The sequence below is a fragment of the Taudactylus pleione genome, unplaced genomic scaffold, assembly GCF_031769625.1.
Source record: "Taudactylus pleione unplaced genomic scaffold, aTauple2 ptg000095l, whole genome shotgun sequence".
In the NCBI taxonomy this organism is placed as follows: Eukaryota; Metazoa; Chordata; class Amphibia; order Anura; family Myobatrachidae; genus Taudactylus; species Taudactylus pleione.
The window spans coordinates 2,577,295-2,590,518 of NW_028284497.1; the positions used below are offsets into that span (position 1 = coordinate 2,577,295).

At 44.1% G+C, this 13,224-nt stretch overlaps 1 protein-coding gene across 1 annotated transcript; it reads right to left on the reverse strand.

Annotated features, from left to right (window-relative positions):
• Positions 1-7,802: 7,802 nt before the first annotated feature.
• LOC148526473 (olfactory receptor 6B1-like) lies at positions 7,803-8,765 on the reverse strand. Its single transcript, XM_088470133.1, has one exon. The coding sequence runs from the start codon at positions 8,763-8,765 to the stop codon at positions 7,803-7,805; it is 963 nt and encodes a 320-aa protein (XP_088326259.1).
• Between the last annotated feature and the right edge of the window lie 4,459 nt (positions 8,766-13,224).

A 13,224-nucleotide genomic window follows, 5' to 3' on the forward strand; every position in this document is an offset into this window, starting at 1 on the left:
ATTCTGGCTATCTGAGCTTATCCACACCCCATTCTGGCACCCGGAAAGCCTATCTTGGGTGGTCTGCATCCCATTCCAGCATCCAGAACAGATATCTTAGGTGGTCTATGTCCCATTCCGTGACCCAGAATGACTATCTTAGGTGGCTTGCGCCCCATTCTGCCACCCGGAACGGCTATTTAAAGTGAACTTCACCCCATTCAGGCACACAAAACAGTAATCTCAGGTAGTATGCACCCCATTCCGGCACCCAGAACAGATATCTTTGGTGGACTGCAGCCCGTTCTGGCTATCTAAGATGGTTTGCGCCCTGTTCCGGCACCCGGAAAGGCTATTTTGGGTTGTCTGCACCCCATTCCTGCACCCAGAACAGATATCTTGGGTGGTCTGCTCCCTGTTCAGGCACCCAAAACAGTTAACTCAGGTAGTCTGCGCCCCATTCCAGCACCCAGAACAGATAACTTCGGTGATCTGCAGCCCGTTCTGGCTATCTAAGGTATCTTGCGCCCCATTCCGGCACCCATTCTGGCTATCCGAGCTGACCTACACCCCATTCTGGCACCCTGAAGGCTATCATGGGTGGTCTGCATCCTATTCCGGCAGCCAGAACAGATATCTTAGGTGATCTGCAGCCCGTTCTGGCTATCTATAATGGCTTGCGCCCTGTTCTGGCACACAGAACAGATATCTTAGGTGGTCTGCAGCCCGTCTGGCTATCTAAGATGGTTTGTGCCCTGTTCCGGCACCCGTTCTGGCTATCTGAGCTGAACTGCACCCCATTCCGGCACCCGGAAAGGCTATCTTGGGTGGTCTGCACCATTTTCCAGCACCCAGAACAGATATCTTGGGTGGTCTGCACCCTGTTCTGTCTATTTAAGGTGTTTTGCGCCCCATTCCGGCACCCATTCTGGCTTTCTGAGATGACCTACACCCCATTCCAGCACCTGGAAAAGCTATCTTGGGTGGTCTGTATCCCATTCCAGCACCCAGAACAGATGTCTTAGGTGGTCTATATCCCATTCCGGAACCCAGAATGGCTATCTTAAGTGGTCTATGTCCCATTCCGGGACCCAGAATGGCTATCTTAGGTGGCTTGCGCCCCATTCCGGCACCCAGAACAGATATCTTTGGTGGTCTGCACACCGTTCAGGCACCCAAAACATTAATCTCAGGTAGTCTGCGCCCCATTTCAGCACCCACAACAGATATCTTAGATGGTCTGTGGCTCGTACTGGCTATCTAAGATGGCTTGCGCCCTTTTCCGGCACCTGTTCTGGCTATCTGAGCTGAACTGCACCCCATTCCGGCACCCGGAAAGGCTATCTTGGGTGGTCTGAACCCTTTTCCAGCACCCAAACAGATATCTTGGGTGGTCTGCACCCTGTTCAGGCACCCAAAACAGTTATCTCAGGTAGTCTGTGCCCCATTCCAGCACCCATAACAGATATCTTTGGTGATCTGGCACCTTTCTGGCACCCATTCTGGCTTTCTGAGCTGACCTACACCCCATTCCAGCACCCGGAAAGGCTATCTTGGGTGGTCTGCATACCATTCCAGCACCCAGAACAGATATCTTAGTTGGTTATATCCCATTCCGGAACCCAGAATGGCTATCCTAGGTGGCTTGCGCCCCATTCTGCCACCCGAAACGGCTATTTAAAGTGAACTTCACCCCATTCAGGGACCGAAAACAGTAATCTCAGGTAGTCTGCACCCCATTCCGGCACCCAGAACAGATATCTTCGGTGGACTGCAGCCTGTTCTGGCTATCTAAGATGGTTTGTGCCCTGTTCCGGCACCTGTTCTGGCAATATGAGCTGACCTGCACTCCACTCTGGCACCCAGAACAGATATCTTCGGTGGACTGCAGCCTGTTATGGCTATCTAAGATGGTTTGTGCCCTGTTCCGGCACCTGTTCTGGCTATATGAGCTGACCTGCACTAAACTCCGGCACCCAGAACAGATATCTTAGGTGGTCTGCACCCTGTTCTGGCACCAAAAACAGTTATCTCAGGTAGTCTGCGCCCCATTCCAGCACCCAGAACAGATATCTTTGGTGGTTTACAGCCCGTTCTGGCTATCTAAAGTGTCTTGCGCCCCATTCCGGCACCCGTTCTGGCTATCTGAGCTGACCTACACCCCATTCCGGCACCCAGAAAGGCTATCTTGGGTGTCTGCATCCCATTCCAGCACCCAGAACAGATATCTTATGTGGTCTATGTCCTATTCCGGGACCCAGAATAGCTATCTTTGGTGGACTGCAGCCCGTTCTGGCTAACTAAGATGGTTTGCGCACTGTTCCGGCACCCGTTCTGGCTATCTGAGCTGACCTGCACCCCATTCCGGCACCAGGAAAGGCTCTCTTAGGTGGTCTGCACCCCATTCCGGCTCCCAGAACGGCTATCTAAGATTGTCTGTGCCCCATTCTAGCAATTAGAAGACTATCTTAGGTGGTCTGCAGCCTGTTCCGGCTAGCTAAGGTGGCCTGCGCCCCATTCCGGCAACCGGAATGGCTGGCCATGGTATTCTCTGCTCTGTTCCGGAACCCAGAACAGCTATGTTAAGTGGTCTATGCCCCATTCCGGTACCCAGAATGGCTATTTTAGGTGGCTTTCGCCCCATTCTGCAACCCGGAATGGCTATTTAAAGTGAACTTCACCCCGTTCAGGCACCTAAAGAAAAAATCTCAGATAGTCTGCACCCCATTCCGGCACCCAGAACAGATATCTTCGGTGGTCTGCACCCCGTTCAGGCACCCAAAACATTCATCTCAGGTAGTCTGCGCCCCATTCCAGCACTCACAACAGATATCTTAGGTGGTCTGCGGCCCGTTCTGGCTGTCTAAGATGGCTTGCGCCCTGTTCCTGCACCCGTTCTGGCTATCTGAGCTGAACTGCACCCCATTCCGGCACCCAGAAAGGCTATCTTGGGTGGTCTGTACCCCATTCCGGCACCCAGAACAGATATCTTGGGTGGTCTGCTCCCTGTTCAGGCACCCAAAACAGTAATCTCAGGTAGTCTGCGCCCCATTCCAGCACCCAGAAAAGATATCTTCAGTGATCTGCAGCCCGCTCTGGCTATCTAAGGTGTCTTGCGCCCCATTCTGGCTCCCGTTCTGGCAATCTGAGCTGACCTACACCCCATTCCGGCACCCAGAAAGGCTATCTTGGGTGGTCTGCATCCCATTCCAGCACCCAGAACAGATATCTTAGGTGGTCTATGTCCCATTGCGGGACCCAGAATGGCTATCTTAGGTGGCTTGCGCCCCATTCTGCCACCTGGAACGGCTATTTAAAGTGAACTTCACCCCATTCAGGCACACAAAACAGTAATCTCAGGTAGTTTGCGCCCCATTCCGGCACCCAGAACAGATATCTTCGGTGGACTGCAGCCCGTTCTGGCTATCTAAGATGTTTTGCGCCCAGTTTTGGCACCCGGAAAGGCTATTTTGGGTGGTCTGCACCCCATTCCGGCACCCAGAACAGATATCTTGGGTGGTCTGCTCCCTGTTCAGGCACCCAGAACAGATATCTTGGGTGGTCTGCACCCCATTCAGGCACCCAAAACAGTTAGTCTGCTCCACATTCCAGCAGCCAGAACAGATATCTTCGGTGGACTGCAGCCCGTTCTGGCTATCTAAGATGTTTTGCGCCCAGTTTTGGCACCCGGAAAGGCTATTTTGGGTGGTCTGCACCCCATTCCGGCACCCAGAACAGATATCTTGGGTGGTCTGCTCCCTGTTCAGGCACCCAGAACAGATATCTTGGGTGGTCTTCACCCTGTTCAGGCACCCAAAACAGTAAGCTCAGGTAGTCTGCACCCCATTCCAGCACCCAGAATAGATATCTTCGGTGGTCTGCAGCCCGTTCTGGCTATCTAAGGTATCTTGCGCCCCATTCCGGCACCCGTTCTGGATATCTGAACTGACCTGCACCCCATTCCGGCACCTAGAAAGGCTATCTTGGGTGGTTTGCATCCCATTCTGGCACCCAGAACAGATATCTTGGGTGGTCTGCACCCCATTCAGGCACCCAAAACAGTTAGTCTGCTCCACATTCCGGCAGCCAGAACAGATATCTTCTGTGGTCTGCAGCCCGTTCTGGCTATCTAAGATGACTTGCGCCCTGTTCTGGCACCCATAACAGATATCTTTGGTGGTCTTCATGGGAACGCCTCCGTAATCTATGTAATGCTGCCTAATGCGTTTCCCTGTTTAAAACAGCTTCGTCAGAGGCGATGAAGCTGTTTTAAACAGGGAAACACGTTAGTCGGACTCCATTTGCTACTATTGCATTGAGACTTGCACCGCCACTGGACCCCTTTGCACGCTGTCCCCTGGCCTCCAGCTGGCAATTTGGCTGCAATCCACATGGGAAATCAGGATCTCCATGTTCACATTACTAAGTTGCCCAGACGCTGAGCTGCACTACATTCCGGGAGTGACCACCTGTTTATACTATCTTGGAGGAACTGTGGAACACGGACTTCGAATACCATTCACCTTGAGGGTTGTGCTTTCCCCCTGAACATTTACACAAGTTGCCCAGCTGCTAGCTGTTATTTATGGGGAGGACCTCTCAACACATCCCACACAGTGTGAGACACGGACCATCCACCAAACCAACCTGCAGTTTAGGTCTCAATTATTTACAGTGACGTGCTGGAGAACATTCATATTTCCTTAAAGGGATCTGTCTGTTAACATCCACTTACCAATCCAATCCACATGCTGATTAATTGCTTTCCTTTTTCTTTTTGATATATTCTGTATTGATTGCATTTCTGTGTACATCAATATACACTGTACTAGGTATTGTTTAGGACATGTTCCCTTATTATCATATGAGGTTGAATTAATGTTTATTAAATCCATAGCTTTTAACATTATCTGCCTATGTCATATGCTCTAGTATTAATAGACACACACTGTCGCACCAGCTCTTTACCTTTGACAGCATTACATAGATATGCACTTTCATCAATCTTTCCTCTTATCTGTACCAAGTGACCACTGTGTATTTCTGATAGAAGCAGCCACCTTTCCAGTATATGCTAGCTAACCTATTTATTGTCTGCCTCATACCTCAGGTGACCAATCAGCGCGGTCCTTTACATTTTGATTCACATTGATCTTGATGACTTACTGCAGAAGGTTTTTTTTTATTCCCTTCACCAGGACCAAATGGTTTGAACATCTTACAATTGGATCACTACATTTTGCAACCTTGCTTGATCCTTGGTTTAAGGTCTATGTAATGTTTTTCTTACCAACTGACACAGATATTAAGAGATTCAAAGAGCTCCTTTTCAGCAAGTTGTCATCTCAAATTGCACATGACACAATAACGATTCTTGCTTCAGTTTCTCCTGCAAAAGCTACTGCCAGGAAAAAACTGACCTTTTCGAAGAGACCCTTTGGGGTGAGAATGATGAGTCAACTCAGCGCACCAAAGTGAAACACCATTTTGACATGTGGTGAGGCTTAAAAGAATTGCCCACAATTATTGACACCTCTACCGTGATTCAATCTGCTACACTAAGCACCAATAGAATGGTGGAGAATTATTTTAATGGCAATGCACAAATTAGCATGTTACACAGTCCTTTTGATTACTGGGAGGAAAAAAAAGCAATTTCTATCCCCTTTTATAAACTAGCTGTGGTGTACTTAAGCTGCTTAGCTAGGAACCTTGTGAGCATCGTTGTAGAAGGAAACTTCCTCAAAATGTGGAAAAACTCATGTTCTTAAAAATGAGCTACAAATTCTATGAGGAAGACCTTTGCTGCCAAATGTAACACAATACAGAGACTTCCGTAATTTTGGATTCCAGTGGGGATAAGCTAATATTGTGTGATGATGATGATGTTTACACTGATGAGGCTGAGGAGGATGAGGAAGTCAAGGAAATCTTCCAGGTGTAGAGTGATTAACAATGCTGTCAGCTGCCTGTAGCCCATTGGTAGCTTGTTTTGTGGGGACCCAAATAAGTCAAGCACTTCAACCACAAAAGTGACAGTCCCTGTCACTGAACTGCTTGTTTTGTTAAACTGTGCATGTCCTTTCTGATATAAAACATAACGGTGGGTGAGAAGGCCCAAGGACAGTTCCATTGTGCACCAATTTTCAATATGGGCATTGCCAAGATTGTGTGTGCTTGACAGATAATGTATATTGCTGTACCTTACAGTATTGTTTTGTATCTAGCAATGTCATCCATTTTGAATGCTTGTTTTTTAAAAGTGTTTTTCATTTCTATGATTTTTAGAATAGTAAAACTATAATCAATCACTCAATCTATCAATCAATGATTTACCTGGCTTCCACTAAATACTTTTCCTCTTTTTACCTGTGCTGGCCCAAGCCTTTGATCTAGTTATTGTTTAATGAAAACATTCTGTAGCAATAGTATAGTTTGTATTAAACTTCCATCCTGTCTGCCACTGCAATGCCTCTTTCATGCATTACACAGACTGTACACACAAAGATGCTGTTTTGTTCAGGACAGACAATATCAGAAATGGGGAGGCAAAGCGATGATTGGTGATTTGAAGTGAATGCAAAATAGTCTGTCTCATGGGCATGTTATGAGAGGGCCGCAGACTTCTTATATGCACAGCCACAGAGGCCTTGTTCAGATGGAGAAACTATACCTGCCACAAGGGGCATGCAATGGTGCGCTGATGGTGGCATGTCAAGAATCACAGGTGTTATTATAGTGTGTAAAGGTGCTGAAGGTGGGTGTCCCAGATGCAGGGTGCTGCACCAGAGAAAGGCTGAAGCTAGCATTTGCATGCTATCACGGCAGTGACTCTGCCAACAGGTGCAAGAGCAGACACAGCAGTGTCCACCTCTGAATCAGGCCCATGATTAAGTCACAGTTAGTCATTAATTCCATGAGGAATGTGTCTAATTAGTACACATTGGAGCTGATGCAGAGTTGGAAGAAAATTGGGAGTACTTTGCTCAAAAGAAATGTGCACGGATGAAAATCATCTTTTCACCCATATGCAGAGCTGTATGATTCTTGAGATGCACCCACATCTGCATGTGTAGCACTAGCATATGTGCCTGATATGTCATCATCATCATCATCATCATCATCATCATCATCATCATCATCAAAAACAGTCATACTTGCCCCTGCCATATACCCTGGCAATAGAAACACCACCTTAAAAGCATATATTTAATTATGTCCAGGTATAATCTGCATTTGCGTGAACACTTCTCCAGCAATGTTCTGCATCTCCAATAAGTGTTGTTGCAATTATTGCATTATTTGTGTGCACCAATTTTCTGAGCATGGGTAAGATAAGTTCTGCAAACAGTCATATATTCAACTCTGCATCAGCCCAATTATCAACAACCATGGCCATTTTTTAAATCCCCTGTTTACATGAATTTTAGAAACATGACAATGCATATTAATTAATTGACTACAGTGACCAATGTTCCTTATATTTACATTCTATATTCAGCATAGATTTAAAACTTATGCTAAAGTGCTTATAGTTAATATTTTTAACAATTAACTACACTAAATGCACAACAATTAGTATATAATAAACATAAGCACGTAATAAATATGATTAAATATATTATAAAAAGGGTTTGGATCTCCATTGTCTCCGATATAGAAACTCAAGGTAAAAATAAAATACATGTAAAAGTGTAAACAGAAACCAGCAGCAACACACCAGAATATTGAAGCTCAATTGATGGACAAAAGTTCAGAACTGGGATTAATGTTTTGGAGTTACCACCTCTCTCAGACCGCGAGGTACAGTAACAGCATTGATACTAACATTGCATGCTGGAGAATAAGTTTGGGAAATTTGTTTTGCAGCTGAAATATTTTGCTAGAGTATTCAACATCTCTTTGTTTCTTAGACAATAGATAAAAGGATTTATCAATGGAGTAAAAACAGCATACAAAAGAGATATAATCTTATTTTTGTCCAAGGATTTGGCTTTCTTTGGCCGTGCATACATGAAAAGTGTTGTTGAAAAGAATATGGTGACTACTGTTAAATGGGAGGCGCAGGTAGAAAAAGCCTTCTGTCTTCCATCAGTGGTTGGTATTTTTAAAATTGCATAAATGATACAAATGTAGGAAATAGTGGTTAGTATTAAAGGAATGAGAAGAATGACCAGTGCCAGGATGAAGTCCACCAGCTCAGCTAATGACATATCTATACATGCAAGATTAAGCACTGGAGATATGTCACAGAAAAAATGGTTAATAATGTTTGGCCCACAAAATGTTAATTTGGATATAAAATATGTCTTTATCACAGTGATTGTGAATCCTGATATCCATGAAACTAAAGCTAACTGAATGCAGAAATCTTGGTTCATAATTCTAACATAGTGCAGCGGATGACAAACAGCAATGTATCGGTCAAATGCCATGACTGCTAGAAGTACACATTCTGTGCACATTAATGAGATGAAGAAAAAGAGCTGTGTCATACATCCAAAGAAAGAGATGGTCTTACGCTCTGTTAGAGCATTTACCAGTAAGTTTGGAACAGTGACCGAGACATAACAAATCTCCAGGAATGACAAGTTGCTAAGAAAGAAATACATAGGCTTCTGGAGTTTGGAATGTAGCTTTATGGTTATGATAATCATTATGTTTTCAGATATTGTGAGAATATACACAATTAAAAAAAATACAAACAGGATTATCTGGAGTTCAAGTAAAGAAGGAAATCCAAGAAGGAAAAATTCCGTAATTTCGGTTTTATTATTATTCTCCATATAGAGTTACTGTATCTGTGGAAAGTAATTGAAGTGAATATAATTAATCAAAGTATAATAATATCTCACAAACAGCATGAATGTGGAGCCCCTAGCAAGACATAAGTTCTTACACACTACTTAAGGGTAATATTTTATGCTTGTGATTAAAAAAGGGAAATAGTGACATTTTAGGTTTCACTCTGCTGTTAAATTAAATGTCTTAAAGTGTACACTTTGCTTAATTAACAACACAAAAAAAAACAGAAAAACTTGTAAAGCCTAATGTCAGATGCAAAACAAACGTTTAAAGTCAGGTCCACTTTGGACAATCCCTGCTTTTCCAATTCTTATCTAATAGGAGGAGATCTCACCTGTTACATGACTGAATAGTTCTTCTTGTCATTTTCATAACTGAAAGGCTCCATTCATCCATAACATTTCACTAGAGATCTGTGGAAACTATTTATGTTGAAAGGACTTTGGGACATATTTATTAAATAATTAATGAATTGGTCCTAATAATTAATCACCATATCAGGAGACCCTGTCCTTGTGATGTGTTTGAAGTAAAGCATAGTGAAACCTAATGCTATCACTTTAATTCTAAGTTTGGAACCTGACCACGCTACTGTGTGTTTATCCTGTAAATTGTTGCAATCTGAAGTTCATAGGCAAGGGCTATTTCCATCTAAAGCTGATGTTAGCTACCAGGGTCAAGCTGATTGGCAAATTTGGCATTTAAGTAGCCTCCATAGAAAACTACAAATAAGGTAAAAACCATAAGAAAAAGTGACGTTAACTGTTTAATTAAAATGCAACTTCTTGGCCAAAACCACAAAATATATGTCTGAAAAATAAACAGGGAAAGCATTATAAAAAAGAAGAACACAATGCCATTAGTTAGTATGGGTCCGGATATAGTGTGTTGCATTGGTGGTGCGTGGCAGCCAGTACCACAGATAATATTGTCAACTACTGTAATTATCAAGAAAGTGTAGACGTCAATGTCCCATAGTCCATAAAAATGTAATCTAAAATATGATTGACTATTTCAGCTAATTATTGAACTCTCATAGTCAACTGTTCAGTACTTATATCTTACTAGAATTAAAGATTATAGATTGTAGTTTGGATTGGTTTTCCTTTATTGTTACCATACTTATATAATAATGACAATACAGTGAATTCAAGAAGATATGAAAATATTTAGGAGCTGCAATAGTTCAGCAGGAAAGAAACCTAATACAAATATCGAATAACTCTTAGCTGTCTATGAAAAATATTTGGAAGCTGATTTCTGCTTTTGCTGAGTACTGCTTGACAAGGTGGCCAATAATTTTCACATGCCACATTTAATTGTTTTAATTTTTGCCATCAGTTATTTATCAAATCACATATGGTAAAAACATATTTCAAAATACCATGCAAATATTAAGTATCTATCACAGCACTGGAGCCCGACGTCCTCTTACCTAAAAACCTGACATTAAGTTGGTGCCATTTTAAAACCTCTCTCTATAGGGAAGCTCCGGGCACTATTCAGTGGAAAAGTATTAGGCTCACTCCAGTCCTCCATTCTCCCTGAACTACCTGTGTCCATATCTTCATCCTGCTCTGGTCCGTTTTGATGTTTTTTGCTCACCTGTTCCCTTATTACTGTTTCTAGTTCTGACTTTGACTTCTTCCTGACTTGCTTCAGCCCGTCCTTGGTATAGCATTGCCCGTGCCTGACAACCTCTCCAGTATGCCTCACAACAACCAGTTCTTCTGCCTGTCCTTATGTGATACCCTGCCAGGGAGCATCCCTATCAATATGTACACCATTGATTTAATGTTAAAATGGGACTAGACTGAAATCTAGCTGCATGCATGCAGCCTTATTTTAATATACTGGGGAATCTCATTGGTGTCAGTGGGCACTGGGTCAGTGGATGCAGGAGCCAGCGCATGATAAAAGTACACCCTGCAGCCCTAAGAGTGCCATATGGGAACTGAGATTCCAGACAGCGAGGTTAACGGCCTTACCATCGAGTTGTTCGGTTAGCGGGGAGAGGAGTAGGAGATTGCGCAGTGGATTGAGATGGATGGAGCCACAGCTCCGCATCAGAAGCTAAACTAATCCTCGGCAGCCATTGTTCAGGCAGAGCAAAGCTTTGTGATCCGCCTTCCCCTATTAAAACCAGCAGCCGGAGGCAGAGCTACAGTGGAAAGGGTAGTGATTAAGGAGCCAGAGGTAGAGCTACAGCGGATGGTGCAGTGATCAAGAAGGACTGAGAGGAGTGGCTCAGGGAGAGGAGGCATCACCCGGGCTCAGGCATAGGCAAAGGGGGAGGTGCCTGTCTTCATGTGAGTGACAACAGGAGCTGTCACTGCATCTGTGCTGAATTGCTGGAAAGGAAAGATAGAGGAAAAAGCTTCCTTAATCGCTATCCTTTCCACTGTAGCTCCGCCTCCGGCTGCTGGTTTTAAAAGGGGAAGGCGGATCACAAAGCCTTGCTCCGCCCGAACAATGGCTGCCGAGGATCAGCTTAGCTCCCGATGCGGAGCTGCGGTGCCGTCCATCTCATTCCACTGCGCAATCTCCTACTCCGCTCCCCGCTAACCGAACATCTCAATGGTAAGGCTGTTGACCTCACTCCGTCTGGAATCTCCGTTCCCGTATGTCACTGTTAGGGCCGCGGGGCGCTGTGCTTCTGGGTGCGCAGTGCTCCAGTACTTTTATCATGTGCTGGCTCCCACATCCACTGACCCAGTGCCCACTGACACCAATGAGATTCCCCAGTATATTAAAATAAGGCTGCATGCATGGAGCTAGATTTTATTCTAGTCCCATTTTAAAATTAAATAAATGGTGTACATATTGATAGGGATGCTCCCTGGCAGGGTATCACATACTTATTACTGTTTCTAGTTCTGACTTTGACTTCTTCCTGACTTGCTTCAGCCCATCCTTGGTATAGCATTACCCGTGCCTGACAACCTCTCTCCAGTATGCCTCACAGCAACCAGTTCTTCTACCTGTTCTTACTCTCTCCCTAGTCTACCAGCCAGTACACGAGGACCTCAGTTGGAGGGCCATGATCTGCATATTAGGTGCAGCAAAGTCCAAACCCCTTGAAGGCCACCAATATGTTACACTCCGCACCTCTGTTCTGAGTTCTCACCATACTGCTAGTACAGCTTGCATCCATATTATCATAGCGACAGTTGAGACATGTATGTACAGGGGACCACAGCATATATTAATTCTGGTAGTTTATGTCATCTGCTACAAATAGCAGATTTCTTTGAGAGAGGGATCCATAGATTCCCTCCCCAGTGATGTATGCTTGCACATGCACTGACAGACATCGGTGCATGTACATTAACTCAGCAGGAAACAGAAGCAGGAAGTAAAATTATCACATATGCATTCACTTTACTTCTCACCTTCCTGGACTTGCTCCTTTCATAACCCATGTCCCGGCGACTCAAGAATGATACCTTACGACGATCAAAGATTTCTTGGTGCCACAAATTATAGCAATAAGGAATCTCTGATATCGGTGCACACTGCAATTAATTAGAAATATGCAATTGTATGCAGAAATTCCATCGTTTTTGAAGTTTGTACCCTGTGAAAGTTCTGTAACTTGTTTCACCTAGAGGCTCACTGAAACATAAAAATTGACTGGGAGTATCTACAATTTTTAATGCAACTGTCTGGTAAGAACTAGAGATGAGCGGGTTAAGTTTCCTGGAAACTGAACCCACCTGAACATAGGGTTAATGAGTGAATCTGAGTCCTAGCTTGGGTATGTTCACCAAGCTTGGATCCCAAAACTAGGTACAATGTTCTCTTTCTGGTGCTGGATCTTGTGTGTTTTGGATTGCATATGAAAGTCCCTCCCTTGTGATCGGCTGCCATTTCACACTAGAGATCTGAGGGACAGGGTGTGGGAAGCAATTTATTGTGTTTTACTGTTTATTCATTGTTAACTTAGAGGCACTGTGTTATTTAGGAACTGTGAGCTGCAGCACTCTGTGGCACTAAACACCATTAGGATATGTGGACTAGTCGGACTGGAGCACTGTGTTTGTCAGGCAAATAAAGGCAGGGGCAAGCCACTGTGCAATTTATTCACCCAAAGTGTTGTCAAGATCCTGCAATTGGATCAGTACATTTTGGCAACCATGCTTGATCCTAGGTTTAAGAAATATGTAATGTCTTTATTTCCAACTGATATAGATTTATGAGATGCAAAGGGCACCTTGTGAGCAAGTAGTCAGCTCAAATGGCAAATGACTTGACAATGTCTCCTGCTTCAGTTTTCCCTGCAAATGCTGCTGCCAGAAAACCTTTACCAAGAGACCACACCCCCAGTGAAACACTATTTTGCCAATTCCATCTTGCACCACTTTTCTTTTCATTATGGGCTGTATTTTTGGGGAGCATTGGTGACAGTCTTTTTTGCATATACATGTTTTTATTAGTTAT

What these genes read in the sequence shown, in the direction of transcription:
- LOC148526473 (XM_088470133.1), bottom strand. Translation starts at nt 8,765, where the DNA reads ATGGAGAATAATAATAAAACCGAAATTACGGAATTTTTCCTTCTTGGA.